A 20,023-nucleotide genomic window follows, 5' to 3' on the forward strand; every position below is an offset into this window, starting at 1 on the left:
AGGTTTTCCTGACTCTAGTCCTCTATCTACTGTGCCACCTAGCAACCTATAGGCTCAACTATATGTTATCTGAGACAGTATTAGCTGTTTTGGCTACCAAATCATACTGTTAACTTATGTTAAGCTTTTGTTCCTATTGTTGTTGGGCTTGTGTTCAACTCTTCAAGACCCCATTTGGGGTTTTCTTGGCAGAGATACTAGGATGGTTTGCCATTTCCTTCTCCAGCTCATTTTTACAGATAGGGAAACTGAGGGAAGGAGAGTTAAGTGACTTGCCCAAGAACATATAGCTAGTAAGTGTCTGAGGCCAGACTTGAATTCATGAAGATGAGTCTTCCTGACTCCAGGCCCCGTGCTCTACCAACTGTGCTACCTTTTGAACTTACAATCCACTAAAACTAGGAGATCTTTTTTCAGACAAACTGTTGTTTGTCTAACCACAAACCTCCCCCAGTTTGTCCTTGTGAGCTTTGGAGAGCCCAAGTGGAAGACTTAACATTTATCCTTATTCAGTTTGATTTCATTAGACCTGGCCTAGTGTTTTATCTTGTCAAGATATTTTTTCATCCTGACTCTGGCATGCAGTAAGTTAGCTAACCCCCTGGGGGCAACTAGATGGCGCATTGGATAGAGCACCGGCCCTGGAGTCAGGAGTACCTGAGTTCAAATCCAGCCTCAGACACTTAACACTTACTAACTGTGTGACCCTAGACAAGTCCCTTAACCCCAATTGCCTCACTTAAAAAAAAAAAGTTAGCTAACCCTCCCGACTTTGTGGTGTATGCAAATTGAATCATCACCATGGATGCCTTTATTCAATCCATTGGGCATTTAGGAAACACCCAAGTCTCAACATAACTTCCTTTCAAATCACCATCCAACCATTAATGACAACTCACCCGTTCTAAATCCTCCCAATAGAATGGTCAGTTATCAGACACTCTCTTTTTCCCATAAGAATAGCCTGATACACCTTGACCAGTACTTTGCTTAAAAATCTAGGCAAACTCTATGTATAGCATTCCCTTGATCTGCCGTCCAATCACCCACCCAGTCCAAAAAGCAAATGAAGTTAGTCTTCTTTTTTTTGTTTTTAGTAGGACGCATTGGGGTTAAGTGACTTGCCCAGGGTCACACAGCTCGTGAAGATGAAATTAGTCTTCTTAATGAAGCTGTGGTGGGTTTTTGTGATCACCCATTCTTCGTCCTAAATTTCATCAATCACTGCTTAATAACATGTCATAGAATTCTGTTGGTAACTTTATGACCAGTTCACCGGCCTAATAGTTTTGCAGGCTCCATTCTCTTTGCCCCTCCCACCTACTTTTTTTTTTTTTGGGTGGGGGGAATATCAGCAGTGTCCTACCTGTCCCATTCCCCATCACCTTTCAAAGATCACTGATACAGGTGCTGCAATCACATCCATCAACTCTTTTAGAACCTTGGTATGTACTTCATCTGTGTCAGATTACTTGAAATCACTGTTCTCACTATCTCCCTGTTATCTTGGGTACCTATTCCCTATTTTCCTCCTAACCTTCCAATCCAAAAATAATTCTCCTTGGCAGGAAAAAAATAAACAAACACAGAAGCAAAATGAGAGTTTAATAGCTCTGCCTTATTTCTCCGTAACTGAAGCAGATGCTGGTTGACTGTTCATCTAAAATGTTGTAAACAGGATTTTTACTCCAGTCTGAGTTTGATTAAGTGATCTCTGTGGTTCCCAACAGTTCTGAGATCCTATAACTTTAGTATACTGCTCACTCTGCCCAAGTACCTGAAATTCCACCATTAGAGCTCTATTCCTTTTATTTCTTCTTCCTTATAAATATTTCTGGAAGATAGCAATATTTCAAACTCATTTACACTAAGATGTAAGCTCTAAAAATGTGACAGCTGGAATGAGTCTTAGAATACAGACTGAGCTGGGCTGGGCTGGGCCTAGAACAAACGTGGTGATGGTTTGTTTTTTTCCTCTTCTCTTCACTCTTTTGGCATGTGGTAACACTAGGGTGTATTTGGCTCCTCTTACCCAACCAGAAAGATGGTGGGAAGCAGCCCCGGGTAATTAGAATTGCCCTTGCCCAATTGTGACCAGAAAAACCCACATTCCCACAATTGTCCTCAGAGACAATTGGAGAGAAATTGGGCCGAGTTTTTTAAGTTAGTGGGAATTAATGACATGGGTGGGAAACATCACATCAGACTGTGAAGTTGCCTAGTCCTGACATGTTGCTGATTGAAAGGGGCAGGGGGGTCTTGCTCCTGATTCTAAGACAAACTTTTGTTCGAAGGCAGAGGTCTATAAAGTAACGTAAAGGAAAGGGTTTAAAGTGGAGACACTGTGGTCTGGAACAGTAATTCAATCAATCGGTCAATAAACATTTATTGAGTGCTTGCTGTAGAGGCAAAAGACAGTCCCTGCCCTCAAGGAGCTTACAATCTAATAAGGAGAGAGCCTGCATCTCCTGCCATGACAGGGAAGTTAATATTCTACCTCTGCCAAACTGAGATGGGAGCCCATGACGGAAATCACATTCTCAGAAAAAAAGGGGCTACTGATACCAATGGTTGGCAGCTGCAGAGAACACCAGGACATGACAGGAGTTCATCTCTCCCTGCTGGCAGTAGGAGGAGGAGGAGGAGGAGAGACAGCTGGAACTACTTGTAACAAATTGCATAGACTGACCTAGGAGAATGCATGGGCTGAATAACTGTGAATGGTCATCACCCTAGGAAGCCAAGGAGAAATGTAATAGGTGGCCATACCTCCTGGAAATCCACGATTATAAGGAAGGGACAGACCTTTACAGGCCTCTGGCAAGTGCTGACAATTTCTATGAGCACAACGTATTTCTTTTACCCATTTGGAAAAAAAAAAAAAAAAGGAAAAACCTTTCCTTGCTTCATTCTTTGTGAACCATATGCTTGCAAGGGAGGTGCTTTGATGGAATCATATAGTGAAATTCCCAGATTCTCTGGGTAGGGAACAGTAGGCAAGGGATGTGAGAAATGTTCCGAGTGTTTCATGAGCCCTTCAAGTGATGTGAGAGCTTCTGATATATGATTTGCATGGTGAAAATGTCTACCAGGCACCCACTCTAGGGGCAGAGCTGGGCAAGAACTACACCCTCCTGGCTCCAAGTACAGGGCTCCTTCCCATCGCACTAGATTGCCCCCCCCCCATTTTCTTTCTGCAGGGGGCTCAGTGGGGGACTTGCTGACCCATCTGAAAAGAAGGTAATAGGGAAAAAGGATTCTGTTATTCCCTTCCCCCACTACCCTCACAAAGCTACTATTGGCTGGCCCTGAATTCCTTGCTGCCAAGTCTCTGTGGAGGGTCTTTGTATCTTCCCTGTGCAGAAAGGGCTCTGTTCACTAAACTGAAGGTCCCTTAGTATCTTTGACTAGTCCTGAACTGATCTGGCCTGTGTCGCAGGCAGGCTCCCCTCCCCACCTCTCACCCCACCGCTACTGCAAAACGGCAGGCCCAGGCCAGAAGACCATGGGAGCCTGTTTCCCCTTAAACTTAAAAAAAAAATAACATAAATGCTGACATTGTTTTCAGTCTTCTTTAAAAGCAGTTCTTCTTCCTTCTCTCCCTTCTCCCCCCAGGCAGGAGTGGTACAAGAAAAGGTGCTTTCGTCCAGGAAGAATCTTTTTTTAAAAAAACACATTAAACTGACTCCTTCAAGGTAAATCATTAATAGGAATTGGCAGAGACTTCACCAAGGCCCAGAAGTAACAGGATTTCCTTCGGCACCAGCTTAGACAGAAAGAAGACTAATGCGTGTGTGAGAAAGCCACAGGGAAACACAGCCAACTGACTCCAGGGCCCACTTTGAAATAACTGACTGCCCATTGAGCCGATGCTATGGCATGGTTTGGCACCTGGCAATTTGGGCATACTGAGCCAGCATTTTGGCGGCCTCCAAGCTTAACATGATTCTACAGGATGACACAGGAAACAAAAATCTGAGGTATTAAAAGAGGCATATCCTACCAGACCAAGAGAAGTGGCGGTCCTCTCATCCCCTGCCCTGGTCAGACTATACTTGGCATACCGTGCTCTGCTCTGGGTATCATATTTTAGGAAGGACATGAACAAACAGGGCTAGGTCCAGAGGATGGCACCTAGAATGGAGAAGGATAGGAAACACAGAAGAGACCAGGACTGGCTGGAGGAGCTTGGGAAGGGAAAGACTAAGAGGACCATAATAAATGTCTTTGGGAAGAGGGGGACTTTGCAAAGAGGATTTCTGTTCAGATAAAGGTTAGGCTAGATGGCCTCTGGGGTTTCTTCCAGCCCCAAGTTGTGATTCTAGAATTTTTTTGACTCTGATACTTGGAGTTGGGTCAATGAGTTCATCAGTACAGATGCTCTTGGTATCTGTGCAAGTCAAGCTCCTGTAGGCCTTCTGACCCTGAGCAATTCTTGTCTAGGCCTTTCTAGAAATCTCCATAAAGCATCTAGGTCTTTCCTCCAGTTCTTTTTTTTTTTTTTTTAAGTGAGGCAATTGGAGTCAAGTGACTTGCCTAAGGTCACACAGCTAGTAGTGTTAAGTTGTCTGAGGCCGGATTTGAACTCAGGTACTCCTGACTCCAGCGGCGGTACTTTATCCACTGTGCCACTAGCTGCCCCTCCAGTTATTTTAATAATTTAATGAGTCTAGCACCACTCTTGCACTGTCCATCTGTCATTTTTCACTCCTACTACACAAGAAGCCCACATCATCCTCCAATTATACGTATTCCGATGATGTCTTTCATGCTAATTCTTACATACAGGTCACCGTTAATCACACATTACAGCCTCCTTATAGATACCACGCATCTGTGGTCACCTGCATTTATGAGGTTATAGTGCTTCCCAAATGGTAGAATTCAATGATTCACAGCCATATCACATCATGGAGGAGCTATTGGTGTTAAAAGATGGGGGGGGTTCCCCTTTTTGTATAAATGTGTCAGGGAGAAGCTTGGGCTAATTGAAGGTGCCATTATCTTCATGGTGGTCTGTTTGCTTATTTATGTACATAGTAAGCAGTGCATGTCAAGATGGATGCATATCCCGTGAAACTTCTCTTCTTGCTGCCTCTGTGTGCACAATGAAGACAGCACCTCTAACCTCTTACCCACCTGTGGGTCGATCCATTGAGATCTCTTGGCTTCACTTATAGAAAGAAGGTCCATAGGGATGTACATTTGGCACATAGGATCCAAAAGGATTGTGAAATCGACTGGGAGGGATATGTGGACCCATACACTCAAAAAACTATGTTACAGGGGGCAGCTAGGTGGCGCAGTGTATAAAGCACTGGCCCTGGATTTAGGAGGACCCGAGTTCAAATCCGGCCTTAGACACTTGACACTTACTAGCTGTGTGACCCTGGGCAAGTCACTTGACCCTCATTGCCCCTCCAATACCCTCCCCCCCAAGAAAAAACTAGGCGAGATCATTTTCCAGCTACGTGTATGTCATACAGCTGTGGACAGATATACTGAAAATCCAGTCAGGAAGACCCAAGTTTCAAATCCTGCCTCTGATACTTATAAGCTGGAGACCCCTGAGCAAGTCACTCAACCTCTCTGAATCTCTGTTTCCTCATTTGTAAAGTGAGGAAAATACCACCTGGTCCAAGGATGTTGTGAGGTATAGCTGCAAAGCACTCTGCAAATGTTAAGGTACCAATAAGCATGAGCTATTATTATTGTTGTTGCTAGTGAACTCCACAAGGGCAGGGATTTCTTTTTATCTAAACTCTGTTGCTCCCTTAGCCCTAGCACAGGGCTTTGCGCACAGTAGGGTCAGGTCAATGAGAATTAAGGGCCAGCTATGAGCAGAGCCCTGTGCTAAGTGGTAAGGTGGACAAAGAAAAGCAAATACAGTTCCTGCCTTCAAGGAGTTTCCAATCTAATGTAAGTGGTTAATAAGTGTTTGCTGAAGTTTACCTTAGGACCCATGCCACCCACCTCACCGTCTTGTGCAGAGCTAACCACCCACAGACTCTCATCCAGGATCTCAGCAATGCCTGTCTACTCACGCCTTACACCAGTGAGAGGGAACCTTATTTACTTGTGTTCTCTTTGGGTGCCATGATACAATATCCCCACCTCCGGTCCTCGCGTCATAATTGTGTGTGGTTGCGCACCTGCAAGCAAGAGAACACATGTGAGCTAAGAAAAGTCAGATAATATGGGTACATTGGGACACTTGGAATCTGATTTTTTCTGTGTTCTATTTTTTTAGTCTATTTTACCTTCTAGCTATGATCAATTTTCCTTAAAAGTCCCTTTCTGGTGCATCACAATCTACTATGGCCCTAAATTACTTTTCCAGTCTTTCCTTCACAGCACATAAATCTTCTCCAGGCAAGATATTATCTTCTTCATCATGTCTACACCCTCTCCCTATCGAATTCCTCCTAGATGTTTACTTTGAATTTTCTTTGTATATGTTATAGTTTTGCATTTACTTATCTAATCTATATCTATCTCCTATACCTAAGAGATAGATATAGATAGACATTACATTCCTTACATTCATATGGGAAACAGAATGTAGATATAGCCATCTCTCTCTCCTCTCTCTCTCTCTCTCTTCTCCTCTCTCTCTCTCTCTCTTCTCTCTCTCTCTTTCTCTCTCTTCTGTCTCTCTATCTATCCTTATTTCTATCTAGATGTCTGTCTGTCTATCAATCTATCTATATTGCTCTCTGCCCCTCCACAAACTAGTTAGAATGAAAGCCCCTAAAGGCAGAAAGTATATAATTTTGTTTTTGTATTTTCTAGGGCCTAGCACAATGTCTAGCACACAGTAGATGCTTGATAAATGCTTGTTCAATTAAATCAAATTGAATTCTGCAGTTGAAAAAGCCCTCCACTGGGAGTCAGATAACCTGGAGTCTAATCTGAGTTTTCTAAACCTGGGGGCTCCCTGAGCTGTGCCTTTGCCTTATCTGGGCATGTCAGGTCCCAGGATTCATGAATGTTGCCCAGTAGGTGGGTTCTTGGCTTTCTCAGCCCCCTTCTGCTCCCTTGGTTTGGCCCAAAGAGGACAAAGTAGGGGCCAATGTCTGAGGTTTAGGTCCTCACTTTATGCTATAAATAAATTTGTATGGGGATGGGGGCATACTGGAGGAGACAGAGACGAGACAAACTCCATGCTGGCTCTTACCCAAGATGGTTTTAATTTTCAGTTCTCTAAAGCCTTTCTAGGACTTCCCTGTCTCACAGAGAGTCTGTATAAACGTGGAAACCCCAAGTAAAGGGTGTTTTCCAGATTTACCAAACCATAGATACATTAGTCAACTGCCTTCTCAGGGTAGTACAAAGGGCCATATTCCTCAAAAAAAACTTTGTCATTTGTCCTTATTCACACTGTTCTCCATGCTTAGATTACATGCCCTGCTTCTACCCTGATAAGGCAGCTAGGTAGATAGAGCACTGAGCCTGAAATCAGGAAGACTCATCTTCATGAGTTCAAATCTGACTTTAGACACTTATTAGCTGTTGTGACCCCGGGGCAAGTCGCTTAATCCTGATTGCCTTAATTTCTTCATCTATAAAATGAATTGTAGAAGAAAAAGGCAACTTACTCCAGGATCTTTTCCAAGAAAACCCTAAATGGGGTCCTGAAAAGTTGGATATGACTGAAACAATTAAATAACAATACCATCTCCATTTCAGGCTACTCACATTTTCTGCCTTTCTTCAAGGACAATTTAGGTGCCACTTTCTTTTTTTTTTTCTTTTTCTTTCTTTCTTTTTTTTTTGCATGGCAATGAGGGTTAAGTGACTTGCCCAGGGTCACACAGCTAGTAACTGTCAAGTGTCTGAATCCAGATTTGAACTCAGATCCTCCTGAATCCAGGGCCAGTGTTTTATCCACTGTGCCACCTAGCTGCCTCCAAGGTACCACTTTCTCCAGGAAGTCTTCCATCCCCAACAAGTAAATTTCTCATAACACTTGCCAGGACCTCTTTCATACATACCTCACTCTCCTTTAGATCAAAATTATTTGTCTATTATGCTCCCCCTTCCCTATCAGAATGTAAACTTCTTGAGGGTATGGATATGTCATTGTGCATATGTGTGTTCCAGATTCCTTGAGATTAATTAAGATTTAGTCTGTAGCATGTTATAGCTGTCTCTCCCCTAGAATTGCCCAACATAGGAAGGGATGAACCTTCTTAGAAAGATTTAAAGGATTATTTATAAGGGGGGAAAGTAACAAGGTAGTGAAGGCTGGACTGACCTACCATTTCTCAGGGACCTGACATTAGAGGTACAAGAATGATGCATCCGCCCACCATAGCGGAAAGGAAAGCTGCATAACTGGCCATCCTCGGTGAACACTGGAAGACACAATGAAAATCCAACAAGGGTTAGACATCAACCCCCAAAACTGCCCTTACAGCGAATCAGAGATCGAAAGAGGAGGCATGCTATGTATCTGTCCTGGTTGACATTATCTATATTTCCCACAATTCCTCACCCACTAAATCATAGAGTTTTACTCATAGAATCCCAAGTCCCATCTCTGAGGCTTTGTATGTGCCCAGAATGCCTCTCCACCCCCTCCTCACTCCGAACTCTTGGAATCCCCAGCCTCCTTCAAAACCTACCTCAAGCACTGCCTCTGACTGGGACCTTTCCTTATGCATGTCCAAGATTAATTCCTCCCCAAATTACTTTGCATTATTTTATATATTTTTTCATGTGTATTTATTGTTTCCCAAGATAGAATATAAGCTTTCTGAGGGCATGCATTTTTTTTTTTGGCTTTTTATCAGTAGCACTTAGTATAGTTCTGGTACATAGGAAGTACTCAATGAATGCTTGTTGAGTTGGTCTGTATTAGATCAAATCATTCATAAACTCATGAAATTAGGATTACAGATTTTTAGACTCATAGAATCTTAACATTTTAGAATCAGAGGACCAAACAGAACACATTTTAATCCCCTCTTCCTCTTGTTGTTATAGTTCAGTTGTTTCCATTGTGACCAACTCTTCATGGACCCCAATTTTGGGGTTCTCTTGAGATTCCAGAGATACTGGAATGGTTTGCTATTTCCTTCTCCAATCATTTTACAGATGAGGAAACTGAGGCAAACAGGGCACAGTGACTTGCCATGGGTCACAATTCAAATACTTGAAGATAGTTATCCTATCCCATCTAAGTCTTCTCCAAACTAAACTTTCCCAGATCCTTCAACGATCCTCTTACTATACAGTCTTGGTTTCCCTCACCACCTTGTTTGCTTCTTCTGGTTGAGCCCCATCCTGTCAATGTCTTTCCCAATATGTGTTGCCTGGACCAGACAGAACATAATACTTCACTTGGATTGGACCAGAACAGAACACAGTAGGACCATGACCACCCCCCATTCTAGACATTCCATAGACTCCGTAAAAATAGTACATTCTCCAAGGGGCAGCTAGGTGGTGCGGTGGATAATGCACTGGTCCTGGATTCAGGAGGACCTGAGTTCAAATCCGGCCTCAGACACTTGACACTAGCTGTGTGACCCTGGGCAAGTCACTTAACCCTCATTGCCCCACCAAAAAAAAAAAAAAGAAAAAAAGAATAGCACATTCTCCAGTTGCTCCCAGCCCATGTATGGTGGAAACCATTACAACAATTCATACATCAGTCCATCATCGAATCAGACAGCAAAACTAGAGAGCTAAAACTGTATGAGGGCCTCTAGTAAAGACTCACGGATGAGGTGGTGGGACCCAGGACAGCTAAGTTTTGATTGCCAAAGGAAGAGGGGATGGGAGGGTGAAGACAACCAGCAAACAACAGGCTAAATAAGACAAGGGGCCACAGTCAAAGTTGGATTTCAGATCTCAAACACCTTAAACGAGTTCTGATTCCGCAAACTGACATTTTCTATGGTCTATTGTGTTTTTATTTAATTTGTTAAATATTTCCCCAATTTCATTTTAATCTGTTTTGGGCCACACTCTGGAGTGTTCCAACTTGCCATGTTGCCCTCGGGCTGCATGTTGACACCTCTCCATAAAGGACAGTTTTGGAGTTGGAAGAACATGAATTAGAGGATCAGTCTGGAACTCGGCAAGGATACTCCAGTCCAAGCCCCTTTCCTCCTCTGGGCCTGGATTCTAGATGTTCTCTAAGCAAGAGTGTCAACTCAAGTAGAAACAGGGGCACTGATTGGAACATAGGGATCCCTGTTAGGATCTATGACTTAGTTTTAAGGTGTAATGTTATCTGTGTTTGATTGTATTTTGTTTATTTTGTTAAATATTTCCCAAGGACATTTTCATCTGGTTCTGACTATGCTTGGGAGTGTTGTAAGCCTCATGTTTGGACATGTCTGTCCTAAGGTCCCTATGAGCCCTGTCTCTTTATCATCCTAGGCCTCCAGGAATGTTTCTCTTCCTCCCTTCCCTACTCAAGGCAGGGGATTATAGTGGGGTCCCGTATTTTGCCTTAGTGACTTAAAAAAGATAGACCATGAAGAATGTCTCCCCCAAAACAAAGCCATGAATCCATTCCTGAAGAAGACTACTAATTGACCCAGAAATCTTGGTGGGAGGGACCAACATGAGGTGGTGGGAAAAGCACTGGACTAGGGGTCAGGAAGCCTGGTTCTTGTTTTACTTCTAGCCACTGATTTTCTTTATTCTCTGTATCTCAGTTGTTGGGTTGTGTTTTTAATTTGTAAAATGTGGACAATATTCCTACTCGGTTTATTTCACAGGAATGGGGAGAAGGAGGGAGGAATGCGTTAATCTCTATAAAATCATTCTGACAACCATAAGGTGCTCTACAATGGCTTTTGTTCATAAAGAATCATAGCACCTCTGTCAGGACCATCTTCCCTGGGTCCCATTAAAATACATGATCTTCTGTCCCCTTCCCCCTACCATCCCAGCCTCCACCAAATCCCCCTTTTTTTCTGGTAAGTGGTCAATCCCCCATCTCAGCCCGGAAATTGGAACTTCCTCTCATGCACCCGGGCCAGGGTCAGACAATGACACGATATTCTTCTCCAAAAAAAGGGAGAAGCAGTGGGAGCCAAACTTGGTCCCATACCTGAACTTTTGGGACCATACAAATCCTTCCAGGATCCTCCTCCTGGACTGAGAATGCAAGAAATGGGCACTTGGCTGAGAAACCAAGAGGTCCTGTTCTACTCTCAATAGCTATGTGACCCTTCCCTTTTTTGGAGCCCAGTTTCCTCCTCTGGAAAAAATAAAAGGATTGCACTAAACGATCCTAAGCTCCCTTTTATGAACGAAGGAAACCGGCCTAATGTGTTACCAGGCACTGTGCCAAGGGGCTTTTCAAATACTTCTCATTTGGTCCCCTTCACGAACAACCGTGGAAGGTAGGATGCTGTCCTTTCCCCATGTGTATGGTCGAAGGAAACTGAAGCTGACAAAGGTTGGCTTAGCCAGGGTCACACAGCTTGTATCCAAGGCTGGGTTTGAACTCAGAACTTCTTGACTCTGGGTCCAGTGTTCCCAGTCTACTGCCTAGCTCCCTTTTTCAGCACTGACATTTCATATCCTATGTTCTCCTGTCATCTCCCAGTCTAAAATTCTATGTTTTAAAGTCCCTTCCTGCTCTGATGTTGTACATTACATTTAGGGATCCATCCTAGATCTCACATTCTGCATTCTCTTCTGGATTTTGTAATTCTCAGCTCTTGTTGAAGCTACTGGATTCCTCTCATGGCTTTCCATATGGCTCCCACCAGGTGCCATGTTTCCAATCTTCTCTCCCCATTCTCCTCTCCATGCATCCTCTGGTCCTAATCAAGTTGAACCTCGTGGCTGTCCCCCCTCTTGCTGCCTCCCTACCTTTTGCTCACAGTGTCTCCCTATTTAGAGTATTTTCCCCATCCCATATCTGCTTCCCTTGTTCCTTGAAGGCAAGCCCTGTCTGGATGCTCTTATTTTCATCCCCATTGCTTAGCAACACAGTGCATTACATATTAGTAAGTGGTTAATATCTACTTAATAAGTGCATAGTACTTTATAATCTCTGTCTCTCACTGCTTCTCTAACTCTTTCTCTTTCTGTATATATGTATGTATTCATCTCTCTCCATATATATGTACATATGTATATATGTATCTAGCTATATAAATCTGTCTGGCTATACCTTTCAAAGCTTTCCCCATCCTTCAAATCCCACTTCAAGCCCCATTTCCTCCACGAAGTCTTTCCTGACTCCTGCCTATTCACAGTGATCTCACCCTCTGGCCTCTTAGACCCACGTGTACCCCCTATGACCATTCTCATGTTCAGGCTATGAGGTGTGGAAACACCCAGCTGTGGCTAATCCAAAGCTTGGTTCTCCCACTTAGTAGCTGTGTGAACTTGGGCAAGTCAAGTATACTCACTTTGTTTCTGCCTTTGTTTCCTTATCTATAAACAGCAAATAATGCTCCCTGTACCACCCATCTCTGTGTTGTTGTGAGGAAAGCACTTTGTAAACCTGAAAGTAGAATTAATCAGCAAGCATTTGAGTTCTCCCTCCTTATGTACTGGGCTCTGGGCTAGCCACTCAGGCAGAGAGAATTGGAAGTGATTATTTATAATGTGATAGATAGATAGATAGATAGATAGATAGATAGATAGATAGATAGATAGATAGATAGATAGATAGATAGATCATTTGTAATGCCAGGCTCTTCAGTGTCTCAAACCTGGGGTGAGGCTAAGGGTCCTTTGACCATTAGGTTAAACCACCTGGAAAGAGGGGAAGAGAGAGTCACAGAAAGAAGAGGGGGCTCCTTAGAGAGGGATGGGCCTGCTATGGAACAGACGGTAATAATAATGGCTGGTATGAGTATAATGCCTTAAGGTTTAAGGCACTTAAAATGTGTTATCTCATTGAATCCTCACAACTCTGAGGTCTTTTAGCATCCCCATCTTATAGCTTGTGGAGATTGACTAGTAAGGACAGAGTTCAGTGACTTGCCCTGGAACACAGCAGGGCACAGTAGGGGTCTGAGGCAGGGATTTGAACGCATGGTCTTGCTTGACGATTCCAAAACCTAGCCGCTGTTTATTTACTGTTGCATACCTTGTTACCTAAGATAGAGTTAGAAGGGACACTATGGAGCAGCAGACCAAGAAACCCCAGGGGTTTGAACTAAACTGAGCATGGGCTAGATAGATCCTAGCCGTCCTAGATTTAGGGCTAGAAGGAACCATCAGAGGTTAATTAGGTCTGACCCTCGTCAAATTTTTATTGGAGGAAGTAGAAGACGCATACAATGTGAGAGGGTCAGCACAGGATTCCAAACCCAATTCCTCTGACCCCAGATCTGTACACCGTTCCTCTGTATCAACAGAATATAAGTCCCTAAAGAAGGGGTTCTGGGATACCAGTACCTCTGGGTTCTAGACTCTCTTGTTCCCCACGTCTTTCTCCAGTCACATTGAAGGCTGGGGACCTCCGTCCTGTTCTACAAGAAAAATAATGAGAGATACAAATTAGCTTAGGAAATCCCTTCCTCTGGGTCATCTTCCCCATATCTGTCCCAATCCCAGGAACAGAGAAACCTTGGCAGAGTCAATGAGGGAGAATTTAGAGAGAGTCATGGAATTCCTCCTCCACACAAACATGTTCTAGAAACATGAACACTGGGAAAAACCATGGGGGTGAATACCTGAAATTCTTCTTCTCTGGGACCTTTTCCTCCTCCTCCTCTCTACCCTAGCTTAATCCACCCAAGGTCATGAGATACTAGGCAGAACCAATAAGGAAGGATTAAGGGGGCTAGGATGTGCCATAGATAGAGGGGTTCAAATCCAGCCTCAGACAACTACTAGGTTGTGTGAACCTGGGCGAGTCGCTTAACGCTGTTTGCCTCAATTTCTTCATCTGCAGAATGAGCTGAAGAAGGAAATGGCAAACCATTCCAGTATCTTTGCCAAGAAAGCCCTAAATGGGGTCACAGAGAGTCAGAAAGGACTGAAAACAACTGAACAACAAGGGAGAGTCACAAAAGTCCTACCATGCGGGACCTCTTCTTCCTATCCCCTGCTTCATTCTTGGAACCATAGATTTAGAAAGGACCCTAAAAGCCATTTACTTCAACCCCTTTATTTTACAGATGAGGAAAGTGAGGCACACAGAGGTTAACTAATTTGCTCAGAGTCAGAGGATTCTAAATGTTAGAGGCAGGATTTAAACCCAGGTATTGCTGATTCCAAACATAGCCCAGGACGCCCTACATTACCACCACAGAGCGTGGGCTCACAAATTTCCTTTGGGAATCTTTACCACCCACAGAACTCCAACCAATAGGAAATATACCCTTAAGGGGTGCACTAATTGCTTCTCCTTCTTGGGATTCTCAGTGAAAAGTCCCTCCCAGCAGCCCTATTGCAAGGGAAGGGGCAGTCTTTGAAAGGGGATAGACAAACAGTGGCAGATGAAAGGTCGCTGCTTATCTAGAAGGTGACAGCGTATGTAAGGAAGCACCAATGCTCCTGTGTCAACTAAGGGGAGATGGTTCCCTACGAGCTGGGGGCCCCTATATTTGGCAGAAATAACAGGTGGAGAGGCTTGGGAAAGCAGGGATTCTTCCACAAATGCCAGGGGCGAATTCCATTGTATTATTACTGTCTTAGAGTAGGCCCACATGGGCCTTCTCTCCTTGTCTTCATGGGCAGAGCTCTGAGCTGGAGTTGGGAAGCTCTCTGATGATGGAGGGTACAAATGCAAGGGGGTCTCCAGTCATTGTAAGAGTATTTGCAAAGTATCAAAAATAACGATAAAGAAGCTAATGATAATAAGCCTTACTCTATGTGCAAGCCACAAACTTCCTGAACTCAAAAGGGTTCAAGTGTAATGAGGCCAATACTGCCTGAAGCCTTCCTCGATCCTCAGCTGGTACCTTCTCCCTCCCAAGACAACGTTGTAGTCATTTTGTGCTATAATACAAAATACCTATGTATATACTTATATTAATATTCCTTGTCTCCCTCTTTGGAATGTGAGCTCCTTGGGGATGGTTTTTTTTTTTAACTTTTGTCTTTGAATTCTCAGTGCCTAGCACAGTTTATGCAGCACACAGTAGGTTGTGATTGCTGGTTAAGGAGATGTCAAAGTTAAAAATCCTCTAGATTTCCAGGTCCGATACCAGAAAAGAACACAGATCATAAAACTGCTTTGTGAGTATCTAGAATCAGAGCAAGGAAGGGCCCCCTCTCACCAGGTACAAGCCTGACTCAGAGTTCCAGCTATCTGACCCCACTCCCATTCCCCTCACCCCTATTATTATAGCTGAGATTCACAATGCACCTTTTTTCCCTAACCTGCCACCCGCCCTTTAAAAAATACTCAAAAATGCAGTGTCAGAGCTGAGACCTGAGACTAAAGAATAAAGAATCCCCTTAAAATTTGGAAGTCAAATCAAGTCAACAAGCATTTATTAAGCACCTACTATGTGCTTTACACTGTGCTAAGCGCCAGGGATACAAAGAAAGGCAAAAATAATTACTGACCTCAAGGAGCTCACAGTCTAATGGTAGAGAACATGCAAATAACTATATGAAAAACAAATTAGAGATCATCAGAAGGAAAGCTCTAGTATTAAGGAGGACAGAGAAAGGATTCTCAAAGAGGGTGGTATTTTAGCTGAAAGTTAAAGGAAGCCAGGGGAGGCCAGGAGGCAGAGATGAGGAAGGAGAGAGATTCTAAATATGGAAGACAACCCGTGAAAAATGCACGGAGTAGAGAAATGGAGCGTCTTGTTCAAGGAACAGCAAGAGAAGCAGCTAGGTGGCACAGTGGATAGAGCAACTAGCCCTGGAGTCAGGAGGAACTGAATTCAAGTCCAACTTCAGATACTTACTATCTGTGTGGCCCTGGACAAGTCATTTAACCATGATTGCCTCAAACAATCAAAGAACAGCAAAGGAGGTTAGTGTCACTGGATCAGAGAATATCAGGGGAAGTAGAGTGTAAGGAGACTGGAAAGGTAGGAAGAAGCCAAGTAATGAAGGGCTTTAAAACCCAAACAGAGTATTTTATCTTTGGTCCTGGAGGTAATAGGGAGCCTGGAGTTTATAGATTAGGGGGAGGTGACAGACTTAGGGTATAAGGACCCTAGAAATCCTAGTCTAATTCTGGATGAAGAAAGTAATTTAGCCCCCTTTGGTTCCTGGCATTCTCCTACCTAATAGAGGCCCCTGGGGTTTTTTTCTCCTCTCTTCTGATTAGCTCCCCTAAGCACTCACTCACATATACCTATAGTTCAAAAGGAGCTTGAAAAGTTTAATTCAAAGAAAAAGACATTTCTTACATGCCTCCTTAATTCCCTGACAACACAGAGGAAGGGTCTTTGGTTCTGGGCATGGGTCAAAAGTCCCTAACCAAGCTCTGCCACCAACCTGTACCTTCTATAGGAAAACATTGGGCAAGAGGGGTGGGAGGAGAGGGGGGAAAGGGTGTTTGGGAGGGGCAAACAGTGAGGACTGAGCCGTTCTTTCACGCTCCCAGACCACACACCACTGCCTGAGCAGGAAGGAACCAAAGCCTCACTCTGTGCTTCTGTCTCATCCTGGGACACTGCCCATGTGTGCTAAAGAAAGGCAGCCTGGTACGGGGGAAAGAACCTTGAACCGGGCATTCAGATGAGGCTCAGCCTCAAACTTGTGACGTGACTTTGGTCAAGTGGATTATCACAGTGCAAACTGATTACCACAGGGCTCTTCACAAATTTCTGCTCTGACACTAGTTCTGTGACCTTGGGTGGCTGCTCCACCACTCTGGGACTCAGTTTCCTCCTCTGTGAAATTGATCCGATGATAATTAAATCCTCAAGTTTACAAGACTCGTGTGTGTGTGTGTGTGTGTGTGTGTGTGTGTGTGTGAGAGAGAGAGAGAGAGAGAGAGAGATGTTCTGTAGATAGTAAAGCTCTATAGAAACAAGAACTTTTATTATGCCACTTACCTCATGGGGGACTTGGTCTCTCTATTTGTCAAGTGAAGAAATTAATCCCTGCCCAATCTTCCCCATTGAGCTCTGATAGATGATAGATGGATGGATAGATAGACAGATACAAATGGATAGGTTAGATAGATGATAGGCAGATGGATGTGCAGATAGAGAGATAAGCAGATAGATATGTAGATAGGTAAGATAAACAGACTGGATATACATAGGAAGGTAGATGGATAGATAGATCGATAGAAAGATGATAGATAGAAATATGATAAATAATAGATACATACATAGATGTAAGTAGGTAAATGATAAAGATGGATAAATTGGTAGGTGATAAAGATAGCTAGGTGTATGGATAGATAGATAGATAGATAGATAGATAGATAGATAGATAGATAGATAAATGGATGGATGGATAATGGATGGATAGATGAATGGATGGATGGATGGATGGATGGATGGAGAAATAGATGGATAGATAGATAGATAGATAGATAGATAGATAGATAGATAGATAGATAGATAGATAGATAGATAGATGGATAATGGATGGATAGATGAATGGATGGATGGATGGATGGAGAAATAGATGGATAGATAGATAGATGGATGGATGGATAATGGATGGATAGATGAATGGATGGATGGATAGATGGATGGATGGATGGATGGATGGAGAAATAGATGGATAGATAGATAGATGGATGGATGGATAATGGATGGATAGATGAATGGATGGTATGGATAGATGGATGGATGGATGAATGGATGGATGGCTAGATGGATGGATGGAGAAATAGGTGGATAGATAGATCGATCGATAGATAGATAGATAGATAGATAGATAGATAGATAGATAGATAGATAGATAGATAGATAGATAGAACATTCATTAAGTCCTACAGTGCCTGGGACAAAAGCTAGATACTCAGGCATCAGTAAGTTAAGGGATAGGAAAGCACCTTGTAAGTTTCTTTTTAACTGTCACAGAGATATAGCCCCCATTCAGGTACTCATCTGATGCCTCGTAGATTTAGAGCTGGGAGAGAGGCTGAAGATGAACTAGTCCAAAGCCATCATTTTATAGAGGAGGCAGCTTGGGCCCTCTGAAGGGCTTTGATCAAGACCACGCATATATAGGAAAGAGAAAAGCCAGGATTTGAAGGCAGATCCCACTGACTTTCCAATCCAGGGTTCTCTCCACTACATCCTGGCATGGGTGTGATTCGGGTTATCAAAGGTTATGCCCCTGTCTGAGGACTAAACCAGCCAAGTCTAGGCACAGGGAGGCTCAGCACCAGAAAGGTGGCCACCAGGGGATACGTATCTACACATATACACCCAGGCATCTGCCTATATGTCCATATGGACAGGCATATATTTGCTACAGAAGTTTATGAAGCTATTTACTAATGTATAGGGCAGTTAGGATCAAGCATTGGTAGAGGACCTCACATTGGTGAGAGCAAAAATCCTTGAGGCCCTATAGCAGAGATATCAAACACACTGCTGTCCAAACCTGATCAAAATGTAATCGAGAGGGCAGCTAGGTGGTGCAGTGGATAGAGTACAGGCCCTGGATGCAGGAGGACCTGAGTTCAAATCCGGCCTCAGACACTTAACACTTACTAGCTCTGTGACCCTGGACAAGTCACTTAACCCCAATTGCCTACCAAAAAAAAAAGAAAAAAAGAAAAACAAAAACACACAAAAAATGTCATCGGGACCTTTCAACCCAATAAATAAAAAATACAATAAGATATAGATAACATTATATTTTAAAACTAAGCCAATATGTGAACCTCAAGGACTCTTATGAATGATTAGCAGTCTCTGTTTGTATTTGAGTTGGATACTACTGCCCTGCAATATAAAAAGTATGAGAGGCCACATGGCAAGGAAGAAAGAACATTGGATTTTATCATTAGATGACCTTACTCAGCCACTTACTACCTGTGTAACCTTAGACAAGTCCCTTAATATCTCTGGGACTTGATCTCCCCATCCCTAAATGAAGGGAGTAAACAATCTCTAGGGATTCTTCTAACTCAAAATTATCTAATTAGAGAGTCCTTATTGCATCACTTTTCAGCCATTGTCCCAACATTGTAAAGAAGCAGTCTACACTCTTAGCAGATCTCCGTCCCAAGTGATCTCCCCAAGGTCACAAAGCAAATTAGATGTAAGGCCTTAATTGTTTCTGCTAGGGTGGTTCGATTTTTTTTAGTCAAAAACTTCTGCCAACCTCCAGGAGACCTATGCCCTCCCATCAGGGCAATGACTGTCAACAACACTCACCATTCTAGCTTCAGGCTGGGCCCCGCTCTGGGTCAGAAGCAGCAAAAGGCCCAGGATCCAAATCCAGCATTTCATGGTTCTTCCTGAGCTGGTGGCCCAGTGCAGCAGGGGCAGCTAGCCAACCACAGAGACCCTTCCCCCTCTCCTCGGCTCCCCTGCTCAGAGAGTGGAGAGCGGAGCCAATGGCTAGGGCTTCTTAGAGACCCAAACGAGAGGCCACAGTGGCTGGAGGCCCTTGTTCCCTCCACTAAAACAACCAAAAAATAGTATTGGGGGTTAGCGGGTTTGCTTACCAATATTAATGATTAACAACTCCAGGGGACATAGGGGAGAATTGTTTTTGGAAAAAGCAAGCCAAAAGGTTTCTTCGCTCCCCATATTCAGAGATTTTTTTGCTCCCAAGCCCTTGGGCACCTGCTTCCCTTCTTTCTACCTGCAAATCATCCTTGTCATTTAAAGTCCCCTCCCCCTACCCCCACCCCACTCTGGCTTTCAATGATCCTTCCATCCTCTGGATTTGAAGTCAGAGGACATGGGTTTGAATCCTGCTCCTTACTATCTGTATGATTTGGGCAAATCATTCCTCTGCGCATCAATTTGTTCACCCATAAAAACAAGGGTTTTAGATTAGCTGCTCCCTAAAATTTCTTTCTGCTCTCAGTCTTTGAATTTGTCTATGCCGCCTGTATGGTCCTTTAATATAGACTGCTTTGTCTTAGCTGTGTACAAGACTTACATAGTGTGTCAGGAAGGAAAGGGATCTGGAAATGTAGGAC

At 43.5% G+C, this 20,023-nt stretch overlaps 1 protein-coding gene across 1 annotated transcript in view; it reads right to left on the bottom strand.

Moving 5' to 3' along the window:
- HGFAC (HGF activator) overlaps window positions 1–19,487 on the bottom strand; it is a 49,593-nt gene extending 30,106 nt beyond the window's left edge. The window contains 6 exon segments of the mRNA XM_043969714.1: window positions 6,077–6,125; window positions 6,128–6,152; window positions 7,919–7,924; window positions 8,258–8,357; window positions 13,384–13,452; window positions 19,244–19,487. Coding sequence (XP_043825649.1) covers window positions 6,077–6,125; window positions 6,128–6,152; window positions 7,919–7,924; window positions 8,258–8,357; window positions 13,384–13,452; window positions 19,244–19,322 — 328 coding nt within the window. The 5' untranslated portion in view covers window positions 19,323–19,487.
- Window positions 19,488–20,023: the final 536 nt, after the last annotated feature.

Source organism: Dromiciops gliroides, chromosome 6 (assembly GCF_019393635.1).
Source record: "Dromiciops gliroides isolate mDroGli1 chromosome 6, mDroGli1.pri, whole genome shotgun sequence".
In the NCBI taxonomy this organism is placed as follows: domain Eukaryota; kingdom Metazoa; phylum Chordata; class Mammalia; order Microbiotheria; family Microbiotheriidae; genus Dromiciops; species Dromiciops gliroides.